Genomic DNA, 23,699 nt, shown 5'->3' with positions numbered 1-23,699 from the left:
ACAAGAAATTAAATTTGGAAATTATTTGCAGAAAAAAACCCCTAGAAGTAAAACTGAGCTTTGTTAAACATGACAACTTACAGTTTTCCCAACACGTTCAGCAGTAAAAGTGTCTGATGTCTTCTCAGCAGCACTTGAGTTTGGGGGATTTGACTCTGGGGACCTTGTCTGAGCTGCAATAGGACCCATGGAATTTTAGATTTCAACCTGCAAACTCTTTTAGTGGGATGAATTCTGCCTCAGATGGGATTCCATGAGGAGCTCAGGTAAAGCTGGAAGATAAGGAGCAAAGACAAAGCCAAAACATGAAATGCCTCCAAGCCTGTGAGAATAAATCTCAAAGTATTACTGGATTAAATGCAGTCACAAAATTCAGGGTTATGGTTAGGTTTTAAAATAATGTTATCATTCCTCAATCATTTTGAAAGGTGGCTTTTCATAGATGATTAATATAGTTCAGGAACTTGGGGGTTTTGCCCCTGTTCTGCTGCTCTCTTCCACTTCAGAGTAGGAAATAAGAAATAGAAAGTAGGAAACATTCATAGAATGCAGTTTTCAAAATAAAACATTAACACCTACTCTCTGATTTATCTGCTTCATCTATTTTTGTGGCCCTGAGTTAATGTAGGAGTGTTCTTTTCTGAGCAGCTCTCGATATGCTTTCATTACCAATTCCTGTCAGCTCCTGATTTTCCTCATGCAAACCCAAGTTTATGAATGATGAGGGAAATCAGAATGGGGTAAAACTCAGCAGCACGAGGTACAAAAATCAGGTTCAGGAAGTAGCAGTTTTCTGATGTAAATGTGTAGAATAGAAAACTCACTGAACAACAACCAAGGTGATCAGAGACTGACTTAAAGCTGCCTTGCAGCAAGAAAAAGGAAGAACTGAATCTCTGAGAATTATGATTATTATTATTATTTATTATTTTGAGCTTTCAAGCTGCTGGAGAAAGGTTTAATGACCTCATTTGAAATGCTAAGCAAAAGCTACCAGAGCTGTAAAAAAGTCAGCAAATAAAACAGGTCTGAAAATAACTGCTAAGGAAATTGTGAGCCGAGACACCTTGGCTTGATTAGCTGAAGTAAAAATGAATGGAATTGCCGCTCCTAGAGTGACTGAGGGAAGGTCCAAGGAGGAAAACCAGCTCCATAAGCTGAAGTGTGAGAGCTGCAGAACCTCCCGAGAGTGAATGCTCATGGAACAGTCTCTTGAAGGGGCTGGAAAGGCAGGAACAAGGGAAAATAAAGGTAAAAACGAGGGAAAAAACCAACCCACCAAACAGTCTCCTCCCATGAACTGCTTCTAAAGTTGGGATGCTGATGGCAGCAGATGGAAATGGAATGTGCTCATTCAAGTCCCTCCAGCTCACATCAGCAAGCGCGGATTGCCAACAGCTCCCAGGAAGCACAACTGAAACCAAGCTCAGGGCAGAGCATCACTCAGCATCCACTCAGCTCCACACTGTCACAATGCCTTCAATGTCATTAATCAGAGGCTGGCACTTCTCATTTTTCCCCATGACTGGGCCTATATTTGCAGAGCATTTAAATCTCCCCGGTTTCAATATTTCAGGATGACAGAGGCTGAACTTGCAGTAGGAAACTACTGCATGGTTGATTAGTGCTCTGAGAAATGATTCCCAAGTCAGCATCCTCCTACCTGCCACACACAACAGCCCTCCCAAAAAAGCTATCCTGCACGTGGGCCAGCACAGATTCACTGAGAACAGGCTCACTCTTGGCAGGGTGAACAGAAAAGTGGTTGAGAGCAATGAATGAATTGATGGGGTTTGAACTGTCAGAGGGAGTAGATGTGCTTTTGAAGCCCTGGCTAATTTGGTAAGATATGTCCAGCTTAGTGGTTACTACCTTCAACATCCCCTTGTTGGCCTTTTTAAGGGTTTTGAGTGTTATTACCCATAAAATACCATTCCCAGGTCACTTCAGGCACTGCCCTGCCAGGTCCAAGTGACCAATATCCGATTTGGCTGTCCTTTGCTTGGGCCTCAGGTGGAGCTCAGGGAATTAACATGCATCTTTGGCCTTGCTTTCCAAGGAAGCAGAGTGGATTTTCCCCATGAACAATGCTCTTTAATCAATTTTCCCCTGTTACGGACAAGCTTGCAGGCACAGGACGATGCCCTGTTAGAGCAGCACACACAGCTTTCGGGCACATGAGGCTTTCCTCTGGCTGATAATGCAGCAGCAAACTCCAAGCAAAAGGCAGGTCAGACACAGATACATCAGCTAACGATGTCAACAGATTATACAAATGATCCTGGAAAAATAAGAGAGCAGCCACCAACCCAGATAGAAATTTCTGCTCTAGGGCTGGCTATGAGCACAGGAAACCAAAGAATACTTTTTCTTCCTTCTTTTCTGCTGAAAAATCCTCATCTCATGCCAGCTAATTGAAAGGATGGGGCCCACTGGTCCTATAATTGCCACTATTAATTACCATAATAATTACTAATAATTATCCTGACCCTAGCGACCACATTTCTCAGTCCTTTATAATGTAAATGTCTTGCAATCCCACCAGATTATGGGAAAACCAGCAACTCCAGAACTGCTGTGAATTATCCAGGAACAATTTCTGTAGCTGCCTACACCGGTCCTTGAGGGAGGCATCTAATTATTCATGACATTTATCAGGCCTTTGTAATGCCCTGCCACCACTGCTCCCTCCCTGCTGTACTGGGTTCTGCCAGTGCCAGCCTGTTCCATGCTCCAAGGTAAATCCATGGATCACACTCACCCCACTGGCTCAGATCCAGCGGGAATCCCACTCCTTTGCACTGCTAAGTGCTTAGGGAGGTACAGGAGTCCCTGCTTGCTCACAGTTGACATGGTTTTAATCTCTTTCTGCAATAGGACACCATGATTTACTCAGCAAACAACTGAAAATAACTGAAGCTTCACTTTTTTGCAGTTATTTCACAGCACAAAATCCTAGTGGCACAGATTAAGATAGAACACAGGACACCTCTCTGAAGAATTTATTTCCCCTATGATCAAGTCAGTAAGTTAAACAGAAAAAACAACGTTAAAAGGCTTTTTCTGACCTGTTGTCCGACAAATCCCATTTATTTTCACTGTCCCATTTACAGAAGAACTGCAGCTGGCAAGAGCCTCTTGTCATATTTTGGAAGAGCAAATTATGGCTGGAAAGAGTCTGAGCTGGCTCCTGGGATTCAGCCCTCACAGCACTGAGGAGGTGCCAAAGCAGCCACTGGGACTTCCCCCTGGGGAACCCTTTGCTCAGCTCGTACCAAGTCCTGTATAACAAATACACAAAACTGAACTACAGAGAGATGAAAACACAATGGGAATTGGGAAAACTCCCCATGAGTCATCTCAGAAGCCTTTAGGATATTTGAGGTCATTATCAAAAAAGTCACTGCAGCTTTAAGATCCATTATTTGCACTGAGACTTCTTAATGTAGAAGCTATTATTTTCTGCTCCTGCATCTATAATTACATGTTGCCTAGTTAATGTTTATTAAAACAACAATTTACTTCATCAATAGTCAGCTATTTTGGCTACAAAAACAGAGGAATGAACCAGAGAATGGGATGAAGAGAGGGACACCAGGTCAGCAATTCTGCTGTCAGCTCCCATCTCTTTGCCAACTTTTATCCACGTGAAAAGCCTTTACCTGAGCTCAAGGTTAGATTTATTTTGAAGAACTAAAAAAATGTAAAAAGGGGAAAAAAAAACCCATCATCATCTTTTAGAGATCTCTTTTAGGAATTCAGGGAGAATTACTTGAGGGCTGGTTTATGAGATGTGTGCTGAGCACCTGAACGCTGTGTCCTTCTCATGATTTTGTCCACCTAATCCCAGCTGTGACATTCCTAACTGGAACTTGGTTGATCCAGGAAAGCTGAGTGTGGCTGCAGGCCTTTCTTGGATTAGCTCAGACTCAAGAAAGGTGGAAATGATGAAGGTTAAGGGTTTAATACAGCTGCTTTAGAAAAAGAGCAAAATGGAGGGAATAGCTAATGATGCCACATGAGACAGTAAAGCCTTCAGGAAAGGTAACTCTTTTCCCTACAAAGACAAGAGCAGGGGCTGGATCCATGATTTGATCCCTAGAGAACTGGAGCTATGCAGGGAAGCTGTGGGACCTGCCAGAGGTTTGCTGAGAGCTGACATTCCCAGGGCTCAGGCTGTGCTGTTCAGGTGAGAATTCTCACCAATGGCACAGCCCACCTCTGGCTGCGAGGGCGGAAGGACATCTGCACATCCGCAGAGAAGTTTGTTTCCATGGATACTTCTGCCTCCAACACCTCCAAACCTGTGTTCCAGTTATGGTCCCTCTTGTGTTTGGCACAGGCTGAACATTTTCATGAAAATAAATCAATAGCAGGAGGTATTTGTAGAACTGTTTGCAATGCTCAGGCCTGAGAAATGAAAGTTCAAAGCAACTATGGCAACAACCCAAACTGCTTTATTTTGCAAAAAATACAAATGAGTAAAAAATTGCTTGATGGAGCAAAGAGGAAAGATGGGGAAGGTGAAAGATGCTTTTAATTTGACTAAAATTTACCAGCTGGTTATAACCATGGAATTTTAAAGTAAGGAATCTGGCAAGGCAATACCTGAACAATGTGCTAACAGGCAGAAAATCACTGAAAGTTTTTATTTAAAAAGGAAACCAAGGATACAAACTATAAGTGGAAGGAATAGATACAGCAATGTTTGCTGTCACATTGACTGATACAATTTTATATCTTTAATAATGAACTGGAGAAAAACAACCCAATCAGATATTGATGAAACATTGAGACGATCCCAATTTCTAAAGCATGGGAAAAATATTATCAGAAAGTTGATTATTTTCCTCAAAGATATGCATTAACTAGAACTGAGATGACAGACAGAATTTAAGAGAAAAAAGTTGCTTGGCAGACCTTGTACTAAAATACTGACCCAAAACAGAGGTAAATTGAGGCAGGTTACATTTATAACTCACACAGATGCTGGAAAAGTGAGGGGGAAGAAGCAGACACCTCCATCCCACGTGTTACCTTCTCTGAGCACTGCACTTTTGCTCACCTCTATCCTCTCTCTTGGAGATTCCCAAGTGATTTCAATAATTAGATGTGAACTTTAGGCAGTATTGATTATGAAGATCAAGAGTAAAGGAAGCAAAGAATACACAGACTGCTTACCACAGAGGCAAATGAAATGAAGGAAAGAAGGTTTTCTGGGGTCAAGAGGGGGCACGGAACTTTCAGAAATAGCTGCTAGACAAAAGAAATAACTTTTACTGGCAGTAATTGGAAAATAAAACAGCTGCATGGAAAGAAGGCAGAAAAACCAACCTCAAGATTCCTCCATAAAGGAGGGGACTGTTCCTAGTCTTCGATTCAAGGGACATTTCAAGCCTCATATCAACCATTTAGAATTTTAATTTTACCGTCTGTCTAGTTCAAAGATGCTATTTAAGTTCTTTTCTTTTTATTCTCATGCAATTGACCTTTTGAACATCAAACCTGCCAGAATCAGCTACAAGAGAAATAAGCTCTTCAGCCACTGCAAAGAAAAGCATGAACTATCTACAAGTAATTTCAGCTTGCCACTGAAGCTATTCAAAAGGCATCCCAGCTCATTTCGTTTTAAAAAAGAGAAACAATCACCTCTCTTTGTTCAGAAACATGGGGTTGTCTATAAAAACATGGAATATGCAAGACTGATTGATTCTTCCTAGGTGGTAAAACAGAAAATGTTAACTGCACACCAAGACCTTCAAACCCTCATCCTACTGGCAGGGTCCTCACTAACATGAGGCTAAAACACATGGAAATGCACACAGGATGTGGCTTTGGGTCAGATCTGAGGTTCAGATTTAAATGGCTCCTCGCTCTAAAACCCAAAAAGAGGAAATTTGCAATTTTACCTTATAAACTGTAATACAAAGGACAGTTTTTATGATGGCCATGACTCAAAAGAAGCTAAGCCTTTTTCTTTTTTAAAATAATGCATAAAAGCGAGTAACAAACCCCAGGAAATCTGCTTTGGGCATAGATCAAATCCAGACCATCTCTGATGACAGAGAAAGTTTGGAGTGTTTGAAAACAGGAAAGAAATCTTTTATTTAATAGAAACTGTTCTGTGACTAACTATTGCTTCAAGACAGTCATTAAAATGCTACAGTACATTAGCCTTAAGTTATTGCTGCATTAAAATATCCCTAAGGTGTAAAAATACAATAATCAAAACATTTCAAAATCACTGCCTGCTGCTTTACCTGGTCACTGCCAGCCACACAGGTTGGGTTCATGTCTATGCCATTTCAACCTGATACATTTTGAGGGTTTTTTCCATCTTAATTGCCTGAAATTTATTTATTTAGCTGTATCATGTTGTGTTTCTCATTGCCATTTCTGAGAGAAGAAAACATGCAATTTCTGTGCTTTTCCAGGGAATTTAGTCAGAGGAAACACATCAGCTGGGAGCACAGTGAACAAAATTGCCTGTGAGATGATGGATATCCACTGACAAAGCTGAAAAGCAGATGGCTTTTGTTTCTGTTTCAACCCAACAGCAGAGAAAATTCCAGTTCCAATATTCTAAACTGCTAAGGTTATTGTCAATAAAGGTGATTTCTATTTGGATGATTAGCCTGAAAAAAAAAAATAAATCAGGCTCTTAAGACTGGGTTCATCTACTAATCAGATAACCCGACAAGATGTCAGCAATCTGAAATGTAGCCAGTAAAAATAAAAGGACACTCAGACTCCACCAGCCCTGGGCTGTGCTGACATTTTGCTGCAGTTTGATGGTCACAACACCCATATGAACAACATACAAAAAAGTTTCTCCAATATTCCCCATAACATAAAGCTCATCATGCTAATTTGAAAATAAAAATACTGTAGCATTTTAATTGAAAAGAATCAAAAATATATGCTAGCTGTTTTCCACTTTTTTTTTTGACAGCAATCTATCAAGGAATCCTTAACTAAGGGATGAACTCTTACATCCCATCTCTAACTAGGAAGACTATGGGCTCAAACCCTTTTTAACAATTTCTTTGAAAAAGGATCTAAAGTTTTCAAATACAAAGTTTAAAGGGCTTTGAACAACAAATGACCACATGCCATGAAAAATAGAGGGGAAAATTACCAAAGGGCCTGCTCTGTATATAAAGGTCAGTGCTTCTGATATTTTCAGACCAAAAGACACTGTTTTACCTAAACAAATCCTGAAACTAATGGGGATTTCAAGGGAAAGGAATGTATCTGCTCTGTGCAGTTAGCGGGGATCTTTACTACTCACTTTACTTATTCCATCTTTCTTTCAGCAGCTACTGAATTAGTGCACATCAGTCCACCAAGAGCCCTGCAAGATGTACATGCCTCAGATATGGAAGGAATGTGGTGGTGTCAACCACAAAGCCACAGCAACCAGCTGCAGAGCAACCTCAGACTGATATTGCTTCTTTTATGTCCTCAATGACAAATTTAACAAGAGACCAAAAATGGGCAAGAGCTCATTCCTGACACCCTACAAAGTTCCCTCTCTCACAACACACAGCTCCTGGATGTCACAATTTGGATACTACTTTGGGACACCCCCACATTTCGGTGTTTGCCTTTGTGCATCTGTTTCCATCCCAGCGTCTGTGCTATGGGAGCTCTGTGCTGTTCAAACAGAAGCAAAAAGCGGGGAAGAAAAATCAGTCTGGCAAGTTTTCAGCTGCTTTATGATTCAAACTCCTTTTTGTCTCCTGCAGCACAATGCTATCGACCCAATCTCTTTGCCCGTGGAGCAGAGAGCATTTGGATCACATTGCTCATGTCTGCTTGCTGATCACCCTCTGCTCTAATTTCCCTGATTATTTAGAGCCCTCATACTCTAAATTCAACACAATCAAACTCAATTTGGCATAAATGGATTACTTCTGTATCACTCCCAGGACAACTGCTGGCACCCAGGCAAATATCCCTTGTTTATAAAATGCCTCCAAAAGCTTGAAGAGAAAGTGGCTGCAGGTGCTTCTACATGGCCACAGACAATAAGGGATACTTCCCTATGTGGTTACAAGCAGCAGAAGCTGGAATTAATGTGTGCAGTTGGACCCCTGCCCCAAGCTTCACAACTCTGCCTTTGTTCACACACGACCTAACTCTGCAAACTTGCAGGGTGAGAATTCCAATCCTAATCCATCTGGAATCAAGCTCAGCCTCAGCAGATTCCTCCTGGGATAAATGTGGCCGTACCTCTCTCTTCCAGCAGCAGAGATTCCCCACAGCAGTGAGACCAGGCAATCACCCAGTGCTTCTTGCCATCCTGTGCAGAGGAAGACTCTAACTCCCTCTCTAGCTCAGCATCAAAGCAGGACAGGATACTTTTCCTTTACACTTGCAGAAAATTTGTTTGCAAGCTGCAGGAGTTAAACTTCTATGGCATTTTAAACCTCTCTATCATTACTTAATACCTCCCATAAAAGTTACAGGTAGCAGTTTTGTCTTGATGCCTGCAAATACAACATTCTTGAAGAAACCCATGACCCTGTTGGCTTTTGTGTTTTGTTTTTCCCTCTGGAAGATGATCACACTTGTCCCAGGATGAAAACAACTACCAAGCAATTACATTTACAACATAGATAATCTTTGGTAGATCCTTTAAAAAGAGGAAGCTGGAATTTTTACTCCTGAAGTCACACATTTAATCAGAAGCATCCTAATCACTTCAAATGAGTAAACATCACCAAGCTCGTTCTGCAGGGGTTCTGTGTTTGAACAGGTGAGCTCCCAGAGCAGCTGAGCACCGACAGTGCTGCAAACTCTGGGCTCTGAAACAGGATGAGTAATGGAACTGGGAAGCTCCTGTGAGTGATCCACCTCTTAGTGCCACTTGATAGATGAAGTACTTTTCATATTAGAAATCCCTGCATTTTAACTACATTGCAATTACCCTGCACACCATAACAAGCATCAGCTCGACTCCAGCTACACAGTGAGCAGTTATCACACCTTCCTCACACTTAAATAAGAGGTAATTGCAGTTACATCACCCTCATCACAAAAAGGCTTTTTTGAGTAATTAATGACACTGATTAAAGCATGGCACCATGCTGCCTAAGTGCGTTTTGGTGACAGATGAAGACTAATGAATGTGTCACAAACCTGTGCCATGGCAGCCAGGCACATACAAACCACGGGACACTACAGAAGTGATTACCAAGCACCACAGAGCACTCAACACTTTGATATCAATGAGGCTGATGCAAAGCACACCAGACTGTCTAATAATTCCAGATACAACATAAAATTTTGGTAATTTCTCAATTAATTACCATTCCCCATCTACTTTACAACATGGTTCTGGGTTTTTTTTTTCCTTAAGGAAGTTCCATGCAAATGAGACAAGTAATTTTTTGCATACTTTTTCCCCCCACTAGTTTCAATAAATTAAATTGATTAGTTTAATTTTGTTAATAAATGGAATTAAACCGTTTATGAACAGTGAATGTCAATCAAAGTCATTTGGGCTTAGCAGTCTCAGTCCTAACATCTCCCTAGGTCCTTGGCATAACCACACACACTGAGCCCACATGGACTCACAGTTCCACTGATCCATTACTTGGGCAAAGCTGCATTTATTCTGTGCATAAATGCATCTCCATTTGATTGAACGGCTCTTGTATCAATATCTGGCTAATTTTAATCCCCCTCAGAAGACTAATAAAGAAAAGAACAAGCCAAATCAAAGATAGCAACAATTGAGATATCCATAGGTAAATAATGGATGATTTTAGCAGTGCAACAGCCTGCCTGGCTGACCGGGGTGGTTTTAGGATACAAGGAGAGAGGTTGGCTTTTTTTGATAGCAACTGCTACACAGTACTAGGGTATAAATAAAACAAGGAACAAATTCACTGATCTCAGCTCAGAGAATTCAGCTGCCCTCACAAAGAAAACTTCTTTTCCCCACCAGGGCACAGACACTTCATGTGGCACGTCAGAGTGAACAGCAGGACAAGGCTCAGTCTGGTGGCACCACTCAGAGGACAGTGATGGGAACATGACATCCCTGGGAATTAAGGCAAAGTGTCCCCCAGGAAGAGGCACTCAGTCAAGTACCAGGCATTTTCCCTCTCCTCCAGACCCCTAGTGCCTTATGCAACCTCCCCCAGCCCGGAGGCATGTCCTAACTACAAAGGGATTGTAGGCTTACAAGTCATAATTTATGAGCAGTGTTCCTCTCGGACATGTTGAGATAAATTCCACCTTGTAGTTCTGATCACGCTGTACTTCCAGACAGGAGACAGAACACAAATACCCTTTGAAGCTGTAAAATTCCTGCTCCTGGTGTTTTACTGTTCATTTTGTTGAGACTGTGGAATCTCTGTAGCTACCATGACTACATCTCTCTGATTTTCAAAAACGCTTCAGCCCTTGGTAAACGTCACCCTTAATTTAAGTGCGGTGTCAGAACTGGCTCCTCTTTGGGAAAATGCAGCAGGCGCACACAGTTATCATCTTCCTTGAATTACCTTCAGAGGAAGTAGAATACAACCCTTTGAGAGATGCCCTGTGATTGCAACACCTAGATAATGTTACCTCTCTTCTTCATAAGTGGTGAAAAATCGATGAGCTTGACTAAATTAATTTACTTCAACCTCAGCTCCTGTCAATAGCAAACAAATTATTTGAGCTGGGGCTCTGTTCAGTGAGCTATAGATACAGTCAATAACTCATCAGTAAATGCTGGCTCCAGAGTGAAGCTTCTTAGGTGTCTAAATCACTGTCTCAAACTATGCATATTTTGTATGTAACGCAACATTTGGGTTGGTTTTCCAGATAGAACATCAACACACCTCTGCTTCTGTCACTGCAGCTTCAACACAGGCTTCTCCCTAAGCACATCCAGGTCTTTACTGTCCAAATCCAGCCAAGTCTGCCTCCCCTCTTCTGGCAAGCACCTTGTCACTGGAATATGAAGTTAAAGTCCTGTATTCTTAGCCCAGCTCTCTCACTTGTCTTCTTTACAATGTGATGGCAAGAGGTGATTGATTTATGGTGCCTCTAAATCAGGATTCTGGAGATGCAAAAAAAGAGAGAAAGCTTCGAGTCTCCTACTTCCTCAGTGTGTCTTTCAGGTCACTACATCAAAGCAGGCAATGCTGTTCCCCAGTTTAAGGGAATGTAATCCAATTGCCCATAGCCAGGAAGATAAATGAGGCATTAAGAAGCAATAGCTCTGGGCCCTAACTCTTTCAACTCTCCAACAATGCTGAGCCAAGCTGGAGGTACGTTCTTCAACCTGGGACAGAGGTAAGGCTTCTTTCATCCACCCGTCCTCTTTCTGATTTTCTTTCAGGTAACAAAAGAATGCTGGTATTTCCATGCTTCAGACACACCCCATGCCTCTGGATTTAAAACATTTTTATGAGTCTCCTACCAAAACCCAGCTGTGGCAAGCAGGTAAACTTTTTGGTGCCAGCTTGCTGTTGTGACTGAGACACCCCTTGGCTGATATAGGAGAAGTGGAGCCCAGATCCCCCAGGACCCTGTCTGGTTTCTGGGCATAGCAACTCAGCTCTGGGCTGGGGGCTCTGCTGTCAGCAGCTCATGGGACAGAAACTCAGCCTCAGAATGCTCTGAGCAGCTTTTGGGAACAACAAACAGCAAAGCAGCAGGGCAAAATTCAGAAGTTTATCTTGTCCTTCTGTAAACTGGCACAGAGCCATGGAAATCAATGAAACAAAGCTCATTTACACCCCCACAGGCTCAGACCTTCTGTTTGCTGAGTAATATTTGCAAGCTTGTAAGATACCACAAACTACAAGAATGCTTCTCCCTCCCAACAGCTGAGAGAGAAATCTCTCCATGCACACATCAATTTACAGCACAAATAACACCTTCCAACAGAGTACATTTACGCTGCTGCTTGGCAAGGAACAGCAATGCATGCAATGGATGATCCAGTGCCTGAGCTGGAGGAACCAGAGTTCAATGATATTGACTTCTGGGCAGTAATGATTTTGTCCAAGGTGTTTAAGGTTAGTCACGTGTGCAAGTGCCTGGCTGAACCCAGGCATCCATCATTTGAGTGTCTCAGGCTCTCAGATCATCTGGTCTTTTCCTGCAAGCAAACCAACCCCTGCACAAACCACCTTGTGCTACTTCCTTCTTATCAAGGTCGTAGAAAAAGAAATAGGTTTGTTTGTTTGCTGCCATTTAATTATTAATATGAAGGAACTCTTTCCCCCCAGCTCTCCACTTTTAAAATTTGAAGTTCAAGATTTTAGCAATGAAGAACTGCTTTAAAATACTGTGATGTAAAATGCAAGCCTAGTAACCCTGACAAGACAAGGCATTAAGCTACAGGGTTTGGCAAATTACACAGCTTTTTTTTCAACTCCTGTTCTAGCTGACAAGAGAGCACAATGGAGGGCAGAGGGAAGAGGAGGAGAAACTGTATCCTTGTGTTTTCATCATTAAAAGAGAATAAAAGGACAGCAGTGGCACAGCCAGACAGGGCAGGGTGAGTTCTGCCCATCTCTCCCTGCAGTTGTGGGATGTGGGAGTTGCTACCCAAGCACTGAACACTTCTGTTTTCATCCTTAACACCACAACAGAAATTACAGCTTCGACATTAGCCAGATTCAAATGACATTAAATGTCACTGTCAGATGTTATTTTTCCCTTGCCAGAAATATGTCCAATTAACATAAAAATCAGACATTTAACATGCAGATGAATTAAATTATTAGCTAGTTGATGCAAATATCATCTTGACACTATTAACCCTGCAGCAACTAGATCCTGATTTGTACCTCAAACCTCTGACCCACACTCTTCCCCTTCAGTCTGGAACTTTCTGCCAATTTATGTGTCGAGGTGTTTATCAGAAATATCTGGCCTTTTTTCCAAATACAAACTATGCCATAATTTGTCTGAAAACCACCTCATTTTCCTGGGGTCTGTAATCACCACAGAAGCCATGACTGAGCATCTCCTGCAGCTCTACAGCCACAAAAATCACACCTGCAAATTAGTGACCTCATTGGAATCAGAGAATTGGTAAAGAAGAAACCAAGAAGTTCAGCTGGAAGTGAAGAAGGCAAGGGAGCTACCAAGAATAAACTCCTCTTGCACTTGGGAAATGGAAATCAGACCTTATTCCAAGAGTAGCTTTCTTTATCCTGCCAAGAGAAGCAGCTTCGTTGCTGAGGCAGGAGGGGTCCCATCCCATTAAAAGCTGCCCTGGACACATCTGTAATTGGGAGTGTTCAGGCCTTGTTTGCTGTGAACAAACCCCAGTAGATACTGGCCCAGAAATTGCTGCCATTCATTTGATAGGTTTGTGCTTGGGCTCTTGCTGCTGGCAGTCTCTCTCCTAAATAATTAAAGATGAAGGATGGTTTCTCTGTTGGCAATTCCTCTAAAAATGGGATATTTGGAATTATAGTCCTTGAAAGCATGCTGGCCTTATTACTGGAGAAAAGATGACATTGGGCAGCATGTGAAGCACTGTAAAATGCTCATCCTTGCTTCTAATTTCCTTAAAAAGATGTCACGTCAATTTTCAAAGTTATTTGGGAGCTGCAAGATTATTAAAATGGAACTTTTGTTTAGGGAAACACAAATGTGGCCACAGAAATTAATTCAGGTTGGGGAATAAGTATTTAAAAATTGAACAGATATCTCTTAGGGGTTGGCTTTTGTTTGGTTTTATCCTGAAGTGGAAAACCTGAATACTGCACTAAAGAGCATCCACATTTTGGTAGAATCCTGCCTGGCTACCTGTTCCAGTAATTATCACTGTCAAGCAGGATAAAGTACTTTATTGAATTTGTCTGCATTTGCCGCTTTCTTCTTTGAGGCCATTTTGGCTGTAAATTCTCACATGGAGTTCCTGCCATATGCCCAATTAGTTGGAAATACTTAGGCAAGAGGGAAGCAGCTGCTGCCAAAGGGAAAGCTGAATATAAGATGCTTCCAAACCTTGCCCCAACTTCCCTCCAAAAATCAACTTGACTTTTTCCCCTCATTTCTCTTGCACAAATCTTGGGGAACAGGGCAGGCAGCGAAAACGGGGGAAAACCCGGACTGGATCACATCCACAAGTTTTGCACGGATCACCAATACCTCTATCCAAACTTTGGCTTTGATTTTCATTTCGTTTTGAAAACAGAAGGGATTTTTTTTAACTTTTGTGAGCCTGATCTTACTTTCACTAATGCCAATGGAAAGACATTAATTCCCACAGGAGCAGCTTCTCAATTTTCATTGCCAATATCGCATATCTAGAAGTCTTTCATTTGCTGCAAGAGCACAGCCACAGGTATTTCTCACCGAAGCCAACAGGAAACCTTCTCCCCCTTTGTTTCAATGGATTTTCCAAGCCCAGACTGCCCCATTAGCTTTGCAAGATAAGAGGATCAGGAGTTTTAAGAAAGCCTCAAGATCAATGTTGTGTTTAACATAAGCCAATCCACCCACCCTTTATGTTGCTGTCTCCCTTCTCCTCTGCAAAGGACCTTGATTCCAAGTCTACACATTCCTAAAAATCCTACAAGACTGCCATTACTCTCTCATCTGCTGCATTTCCCATTTTTTAAAGCCACAGGATTGTTATGGAGATCCACACTTAGATTTTCAGCAGCTCCAGATGTGAAGGAGCAGTTTATGACTTCTGGGAGTTGAAGTGTAAAATCCCAACGTGCTGATGACCACTTTTAACATCCAACCCTCCCCTCAAGGTTTAGGATGAAAGACAACCCCTCACCCACGATGTCCTTCCAGGAGCAGTGATGGAAAATCAGCTCTTTGCTGTCTCAGACACACACAAGGCCAAGTTCTCCTGCTAAAATCAGCATCTCCATGGCAACAAGTAGCCGCTCTACCCCTCTGGCCTAAGGCGAGCAGGACTAGGGAAAAATGACAGTAACTCTAGGAATAAAACCAGCCATGGCTTCACAATACCATTACTCCATGCACTATTCTTGTGCCACAGACAGAAATTTCATCTCTGCTTTTGAGGAAGATGGCTGTGCTCTCACAGCCTCCCTCCCCCACAGATTTTGGGATTTTGGTGGGGTTTTTTTCCTAATGGTTGCCAGGATGAGCTCAGCTGCTCCAGCCAGACTTCATGTTTGTTCCTGATGGCTCTGGCAGCTCAATGGCAGGCAAGGTTGAATATTAAACACAATTAGCTGCTCCACACAGAAATTAATCCCAGCTATCTTCCATTTAGTGGAAGCCCCTTGCAATTAAAAAGCACTTCTGAATGAAGTGACTTGCAGCCAGGAATAAAAATTTCCCTGATTGTTATCGAGGGACATATACTCATTCCAGTCCAGAGCTGTGTGGACAGAATGTGAACAGCAGGAATGCAAAAACAAGTCAGAAAGAAGAGCAAAGGAATTTTTACCACCACCACAAAAAAAACCCCAACAACTCTAAACAAACAAAAAACCCAAACCCAACCAACACCAACCCAAACCTGCCATTTCATTTTAGAATAAATGTTTGGAAAACAAAAACAAAAGTCAAATGCCATTTGGTTAGGGGCAAGCAGGTCACTGCTAAGTAAGCACAGGCTCCTCCACTCCATGGAAAATAGCATTCAACTTTTCTGCCATTTAAGAAATGTTTGAAGATATTTCTAACAAGAGAAAACTAGCCAGCCCTAAAAACCTTCAGGTTTCCATCTCAACAGATCCTGGTACTGTATTGACAAGGTTTCTCCAGAAGAGCTGAAGGTTTGAGGGGTTTTCTTTTTTGGATCCTCCCTGCAACCCACCTCAAACCCATAATTTTGGCTGTAAAGCACACTCCACTCAAGCACAGATTTACCTCTAGCAGCACCTGGTAAGATTTGGGGGCTAAATTATGGCTTGACTTTGTTCAGGCATCAGAGCTGAAGTTGTAGTGAGCTCTTGGTATGATGTGCTCCTGTATCATTTCCTACACGGGGCTGGTTGATCCCCTCATGCTCACATTCATTAACTTCAGCTGAATGATTTTTATGAAGAATACTTGTATGTTGCTCAATCCGCTTCCTGTTTAGAGGAAAATAGCCACTCTTAAAACATTTCTAATCAATTCATTTTTTCAGAGGCATTGTGATAGCTGTTGTTAAGAAATAAAATAAAGCTCCTGCACTCTGTGGAAAGGCAGAGGGGAGAGAGATCATTTATAATGAGATTTTGTAAGGAAAAAAGGCAATTAAAACTGGAAACAGAAGATTAAAAAAGAGATACCTCAGCAGCATATTTGATCAGAAGACATTTTGTTGTTTGTTTAACATCTAAGGCCAGGTACTGGTTTGCAGACATCTGTAGAGTCCTGGTGAAATAAATGCAGCTGAATCAAAGATACCAGCTGATGATAAAATCCATCACGTCTGGTGCACGCTGAGGGAATATTAAAGTAGATAATGAGCAATATAGATCACTGTGATGGTGCTGCTGTAATCCAACAGCAGAGATCTTGTCCCTTCACATCCCTGAGAGCTGCCTGTGCTGGTGCTAAGCAGAGCTGTCACATCTCCCTGCCTGAGGTTTGTTAGCGTAGGGGGTAAAAGGAAATAAAAAACCAACCAACCCCAAACACCAAACCCATTCTGATTTCAGGTTTAAACGTGCCAGCCTATCAGACAGGCTTGACAGGTGATTAAATGTCTTGCTGTTCTGAGTGAAGGCACAGGGGAAATGCTTTTCTTTCAGGACCATGGTGTGTATGTTGTGGTGTGCAGCCCTGAGTGAAACAGCTGAGAGAGAAAGGCATTACTCAGAAGGGAACAGCTTATTTGGTTATGGATGTGCCATAGGAGAGTAAAAGCTGGAAGCAGTACAGGTTCAGGAGAAAATATGGCATAGTACAGATTATAATGAGTGACATATAAGTATAATTCATAATAATTGAAATAAATGCAGGATAAAATACTTTAAGCACTTGAAAAACTCTGTTCTGAGTAACTTTAGAAGGCAAGTGTGTGCATTTTGCTCCCACAGTGGCTTTCTTCCCACTGCACACCCACGAGGTGCAGGTACAGGATAGCACAGGCCCTTCCAGCAAAGCTCTAATTGCAGCTGCTGCCGGAGTGAGGGGTCTTCTTCCACCTGAGAAAGGCAAATCCTTTGGCCCCAAGCTTGGAGGGGATTCATTACCATGCAAAATGGCTGAGGAAGCAAGTCTGCAAAATGGCTTTCACTCCCAATAGCACCTCATTAGCAGCACAAACTGTCATGATAAAGAATTCAAATGCATTCAAGCCAACCAGTCCTCTTTAATGTGCCAGGCATAGTTTCTTATGTTAAATAATATATTTTCTCCCACACAGCAGCAGAACATCTCACCTACTTTCAAGCTTTTATAAAAATCACAGTATTTGACTAATTCCCATCATATCAAAGAACATTTTTAATATCAGCTGGAGGAAAGGGGTCACTCTCATTGCTGGCAGTTTCCACCATCAAAGTGGGTATAATTTGATTCTACATAAACCATGCAGTGCATCTCTTCTGAGAATATAGATCTCCAAACATGACACAAACCACTCAGCAGAATCCACAATAACGCTCGAGCACCATTTTGAAGTGAATTACTTGAAGCCATGTACCAACTTTCTCTATGCCATGTTAGCTTTCTCTAAACCCACTAGTTTACACACACTTGTACTTTGAACACAACCCTCAGATCAATACTACTCACCAAAATAATTCTTTTTAAGCCCTTAAACGAGAAATTCCCTCTACTGCGAAGTGTGCTCCCAGCTAAAGATGGCAGAAAGGTTGTTTCAAGGTTGTAGCTGCTCTTACTTGATGGGAAATGGGACAAAAGTAAACACCAGAGGGAAACAGCCCAACATGAAACACACTGAAATTCAAGAATATTATTTACACCACAGAAAGCCATTCTTAGCCCTCTTTCTGAAGTATTTAACTCCCCTGCTTTGGTGATTTCAGGGATCTGACAGGGTTTTTTTAATACAGTACTTGGAAGTCTGTGTTTGTGTCGCATGTAATTGGAAAATGTTAGCAGGATGCACTCTTGATACCTGTTGGCTGCAGCCTCAGAGCCCAGGGATGGAAAACAATCCATATGAAGGACTGGCAGTATCAGGTTTGCTCTGCAGGGTTACAGGAAGGTCTTTAGAGAGCCCAAGACTGTTCTTAATAACAATGGCACGGTTCTCTGCAAGGCCCAAGACATCTGATGTTTTGGGACATCTATTAAATCCCAAGGATAGCTCAACTTGGCAGGACTCTCTCATTTATAAAGGTACTCACTCTGCATGCACAATTCCTGATCCTGGGGTATGAGATGCTGCAGCTCCTGTCAGCAGTACACTGCAGTCTGGGAGCTGGGGATCCTTCAGGATCCTAAAATGGATTGTCACACATGGAAAAAACAAAGGCTACATCAATCCCCTGGAAAAGGGTAATGCCTGCTAGAAACTAAACCAGTCAAACAGCTGAAAATCAGAGCTAATGAACCTGTACTTGTCTTTCCCAACTGCTGCTGCATTTGTGTCAAGCAGCTTTTGCAGCCAGGCCACAGAAGCAGATATTCCCTGAAACTCCCATAACAGCTGGCTTCAGCAGCTTTGATGCAGGAATTTCTCTTGTGATTCATTCATTGCATCTGATAATAATTTCTGAGGGGAAGCAGAACTATTGGCCTTCCATCAGAGAAAGCCAACATGGCAGCAACAGCTTCAGAAAGAAAGATGATGCAGATCACTCCTGTGTGAGTCCATGTCTGTAGTCACCGGCATGATTGATGCTGAAGGGCCTGGCCTCCTGCATCTCAGCATTTACCACGGGAACAGCAATTCCAGGGAGCAGAAAGGCAAATTCCAGGGATGCTGCCTTTTAATCACTGACTTGTTTTGGGCTGCAGGTAAAGGGCTTCAGTAGAACCCTCCCACTGGCTGGGCAACAAGCAGCTGCTCACAATTAACATTGCAACATCAGGCTGGTTAAGATTTTTCTAACCAGGGAAAGAATGTTAGCCATGGTTTGGATTAGTTTGTATTTTAAATGAAAAAGAAAGGGAAAAGTACCAAAGAGGATAATAGCCAAGAATTAATTTGTGAGGAAGAGCCCTGGAGACGGCCAAACTTCAGCTACCTGATATAGCTAAATCAGAGCACCAACAACAGCAGCTAAAAGCAGCAATTTCATCCTCCCTTCACCCAGGCATACTCCCAGGTCAAGTGCCAGAGGCTCTGCAATTGCTGAGGTGGGTGCTCAAAGCCAAGCCCTGCAGAGCAGCATTTTACACTGGGTGAAGCAATTTAAGTGAACCCCACTCCAGCCTGGGGTGGGGACAGCAGTGGAAATCAGGGTGAGCTGATTCCAGTTTCCTTTTGGGAAAAGTTGGGCTTCACTGCCAGCAAAGTCAGGGGTACAGAAGCAAAGCTTCTTGTACATCTTAAATCTCTTGTGTAAGAAATGGGCAGCACCAGAGCAGGTTCTGACCCAGCACAAATTCAAGGACTTCATTAACTCAGTCCCAGAAAGACACTCCATGTAACTGTAAAAAAAAGTTTTTAGGGAAAAAAAAAAAAGTCTATATTAGCATCTCCAAAGTCACAAATAATGTCTCATATTTCTAAGTATATAACCGATGCCTGGGATTTATTGTAAAAAGTAAAGGCCACTATTATAATGACTTCACTAAAAGTCATGAAATATTGTGGAAATGAAAAACTGCAGCGTTCTCTGGTACATTTGACTTGGGAATGGGCAATATATTTGCAAGTAAAATCAGTTTAAAGTATTATATAATTGGATGAATAATCAAAAAATGCTCATTAAAGCATCAAAGGATGCTGATTTAGCAAAGCGCTCTCCTCTGACCTTCAGCGCTTTACGTTGTCCATTTTGACTGTTTCTTGCTGCCTGCCAAACAGAATAAATCCTGACTTTGGAACTACTCTTCAGCAACTCCCACTTTCAGCCATTTCCACCAGATAAAAATGTCCTTATATCCCTCTAAGAGGTGCCTATGCAGTGGTGGGCCCCTGTGAGCACACCCTGGTTCACTGCTGTATGAAGTCAGTAAGAAAAAATGAAACCATTTCCTCAACCTACTACTGATCAACAGTTCGATACAGGGGCAATTAATCTTAAAAGTAATGTTGTTCCCAGTATTTTTTTTTTCCCCAGAATATCATGAGACTACCATAGAAAGCTGATCTCCAAGGACCTGATTCCCTGTGGTCAGAATTAAATGCATCTTTTAGACATGATTCTGTGAGACAACAACCTAAGCAAGCACATGTAACAGCTATTATTCTGTTAGTCATAATTTCAATCAGCAGGCGTCAAACATCATTAGCTGTGATAGCTTTGGGATTTTGAGATTTTTTTTTAATGAAATACAGTCTTAATGGAATACAGTGAGGTGTATTTGTAATTATGTATCAGCTTGGCATTTGGCTTTTCCTCCAGGGAATACAAAAAGACAATAGATGTGAAGAAAAATGACAAAAAGGAAGCTCTACCGTAACTCTCAACAGAAAGGACAGGAAAAAGCCAGAACCACAGATCTTAAGCTACCAAAATGTACTAGGAGTAGATTTTAACACCTCTGACTTTTGGGGTTTTTTTTTTTGTAGTTGATTTTTTAAAACATCAGTAGGCTCAGTTCTGTAGCACAGGGGGAGGTTCAAGTCTTAATGATGAACAATACTGTGATAAGAGATTGTTTTTTAATAAAGAAATCTGAATTTATTTTTAGAATAAAAACACATTTGATAGGTTTAAAAACTCGTATGATACCTAGCCAAGCACCTACCAATTTCCTTCCGTAGCACATTATTTTTGGTAGGTGTCCCAAAATGGGCTTTTAATACAAAACCATGTTAGCACCGGTTCTATACCAAATCTTCAGCTGCTTCAGCTTAGATCCCCACAAACCATTAAACACATGTTCTGTTCACTTAAACAACTTCACAAAAGCTATTACTAATTTTCCGACTAGCAAAATGATTTCCATATTAAAAATGAATGCAAACAGAAGCCAGTAATGGTCCATTTCGTAAGCAAGACATATAGAAGAAGAAAACATTAACAAGCTCTTGTATATTTTTCCTTGCTATTTACATTTAAACCTGATAAATGTTTCAGGAATATTTGATGCACATGGCAAAAATGCCATTAACACAATTCAAACCCTTCCTCCAAGGGCCCCATCCCCACCATCATTCCCAGCTGAGCTCTTTAACTGCAGCTGCCACCACCAAGTACTTTCACAGAGAAGATACAAACCATAGGTAGATGCAAATGGTTCATTTTATATTTTTATAGTAAGAGAAACAACTGAAAATTGTGTTTATGGTTACCATGCAGGAAAAACCCCTTCACGAGACCCAAGAACATTAAGAACAGCTTTGTTTTGAGCCACAGTGTTCCCACCCTCACTCATTCAGGCAAGTGAGACATTTTCTTCCCTCATACAGCAAAAACCTCTTTCCCTCACTCCTCCCTTACCAACATTTGGGAAAAAAAAAAAACCAAACCCAAAACCTACAGTTTCCCCTTCTTTAAGGCCCTTCATTTTCAAGGGTATGGCACAAGAAAGCAAGTTTTTCATACACGTTGTTCCTCATTTAAATATTTTAACAAATCTAACCAAAATAGCAAAAACAAAAAAACAAAACAAAAAACCCTCAAGCCCAAAACCCCCACCAACCCCCAGAATATGAAATTAAACGTCACGAAACTCACAAACCACGAACGTATTCAGCTCTTAAATTCACAAACCCCAGAAATCTCTTCAGTCCAAATAACAGCGCCCTTTTCCCGCCCAAACCAGGTCCCCACACGGAGCCGTCTCAGCCCTCAGGCGCTCACCCGGCTCCCGCCCTCACAGAGAGGCGCCCGCCGCCCTCAGCCCGGGGGATCCGGGCACGGGAACAGCCTCTTTCCCTCAGTCCTCCATTGCCAGCATTTGGGGAAAAAAACCCAAAACCCCTCCAAACAAACATAAACCCTCCATTACATAAGGCCCTTCTTTTTCAGGGCTATTGCACAAGAAAGCAAGCTTTTCATACACATTATTCCTCATTTAAATATTTTAACAGCTCAATCCTGATAGCAAAAACAAGCAAACAAACACATCTCAAACACAAAACCCCCAGCACTTTCAAATACGCAGAATATTAAATTATACTTCATAAACCTCACAAAAGCATGAACATACACAGTCCTCGAGTTCATAAAAACCACAAATCTCTTCTGTCCAAGTAAAAGTTCCCTTTTCCCGCCCAAACCAGGTCTCCACACGGAGCTGCCTCAGCCCTCAGGCGCTTACCTGGCTCCTGCCCTCCCAAAGAAGTGCCTGCCGCCCTCAGCCATGAGGGATCCGGGTCCAGGAATGTCCTCCAGCCACGGGGGAGCCGGGCCCGAGAATGTCCCACAGCCACGAGGGAGCCGGGCACAGGAACACCCAACAAAGGCAGCAGGAGAACCGCCCTGCCTGGCTGCTGGACTGGGAACGCCGCCTGGCCGGGAGCGGAACCAGCCGCAGGTGATGCCGCCTCGGCGCTCTGGGGCTCCACCGCAGCTGAGGGCAGTTCCTTGATTGCGTGAGCTGCAATAACTCCTTGATTTTGTTCACCTGTTCTTACCCGGCAGTTTTGTCAAGTCTTTGCACCACCTCCACAAATTGTGTTTAATCCAGAGTATGTAATTTGTTTCCTTTGACAATGAGGGAGATAATATACTGTTTTCAATACTATGACCAAAGTACCAAATGTCAGAAGAGTTGCCTGCTTTATTTCCAGTTTCCACTTTGACTAAAATTAGCTCTAAAAACCTACCCAGTGCTGCATCCCTTTGAGACAACAGAGGCTTTTCAGGTGTTACTTGTCTTTCACATCAGTCCAAAAAGATTTACTGAGTTCAGCAAATGCAGGACAAGCCCCCTTGTCTGTAGCTGAACCACAGCTGATGGAGAGACCTGTGAAATGAGTGAGTCCTGAAAGAGGAGATGCCCCAAAGGCCCCTCTGTCCTCTTGGCCATACACTCACGGCTGATCAGCCATTTAAATACTCCTGCAATGGATGAAAGGCAGCAACTGCCGTGTCTGAGAACTGTCATCGTGTAAGCTGACAGAAATGATTCAACACAAATGGGGAAAAGATCAAGGAAGTGTTGTGAGGGCTTTTTTTTTTTGCATTTGTACATATATCCCAGATGGACTGTGGCCACATGAGACAACTAAGTATAGGTTTATTAAATTCACACGTAGCCAATGCCACATGTGCCATGAGTTAGCCAGGTGCGTGTATGTGTGAGGGCTGGGTTCACTGCATTTTATGGTACTTCTACTAGAAAGCCACACAAAATAAAGTCTGCAGGCTTTGGTGGTTTGTCTTGTTCCAAACCTATTGTCTGCACGGTTGTTTCCCTTTTATCCTTCAATACAGCAGGCCTTTTCAAGGTACACATAATATTTCCCATCCTTACTTTGAAAATGCTCCACTGACCATCCTTAGACCTTGATTTTCTCTCCTTAAGTCACTGAGAGTATTTTCAGTCCTTTAGTAGGGCTCAGAAAAATGAAGCTTCACTTTAAAGTCTTCACTGAGCCACCTTGGGCTGGTTTCCTCTGCCCTCACTCATGTGGAGTCTTGTGGTTGCCATATTTGCAGTGATTTAGGGGAAAACTCACATGAAAGAATTGCTTAGTGAAAGCAAAAATGGTAAGGGTT

The 23,699-nt window shown here is 42.2% G+C and overlaps 1 protein-coding gene and 1 long non-coding RNA gene across 2 annotated transcripts in view; one reads left to right on the top strand and one right to left on the bottom strand.

The window, feature by feature from the left end:
• Positions 1-22,597, bottom strand: part of LOC111926411 (uncharacterized) — a 63,298-nt gene extending 40,701 nt beyond the window's left edge. Inside the window, exons 1-3 of the mRNA XM_086875088.1 lie at positions 22,297-22,597; positions 18,264-18,356; positions 16,233-16,317 (exon numbers count right to left, since the gene is read on the bottom strand). Of these exons, the coding sequence (XP_086731214.1) occupies positions 16,233-16,317; positions 18,264-18,356; positions 22,297-22,340 (222 nt within the window). The 5' untranslated portion in view covers positions 22,341-22,597. The remainder of the gene's footprint in view (positions 1-16,232; positions 16,318-18,263; positions 18,357-22,296) is intronic.
• Positions 2,933-9,475, top strand: LOC147655173 (uncharacterized). Its single transcript, XR_015282476.1, has 2 exons — positions 2,933-3,021; positions 7,320-9,475. It is a non-coding gene; the product is annotated as an uncharacterized LOC147655173 (long non-coding RNA).
• Positions 22,598-23,699: the final 1,102 nt, after the last annotated feature.

Source organism: Cyanistes caeruleus, chromosome 2, assembly GCF_971803275.1.
Source record: "Cyanistes caeruleus chromosome 2, bCyaCae1.hap1.1, whole genome shotgun sequence".
Taxonomy (NCBI): domain Eukaryota; kingdom Metazoa; phylum Chordata; class Aves; order Passeriformes; family Paridae; genus Cyanistes; species Cyanistes caeruleus.
This window is presented reverse-complemented; position numbering and strand designations above follow the sequence as displayed.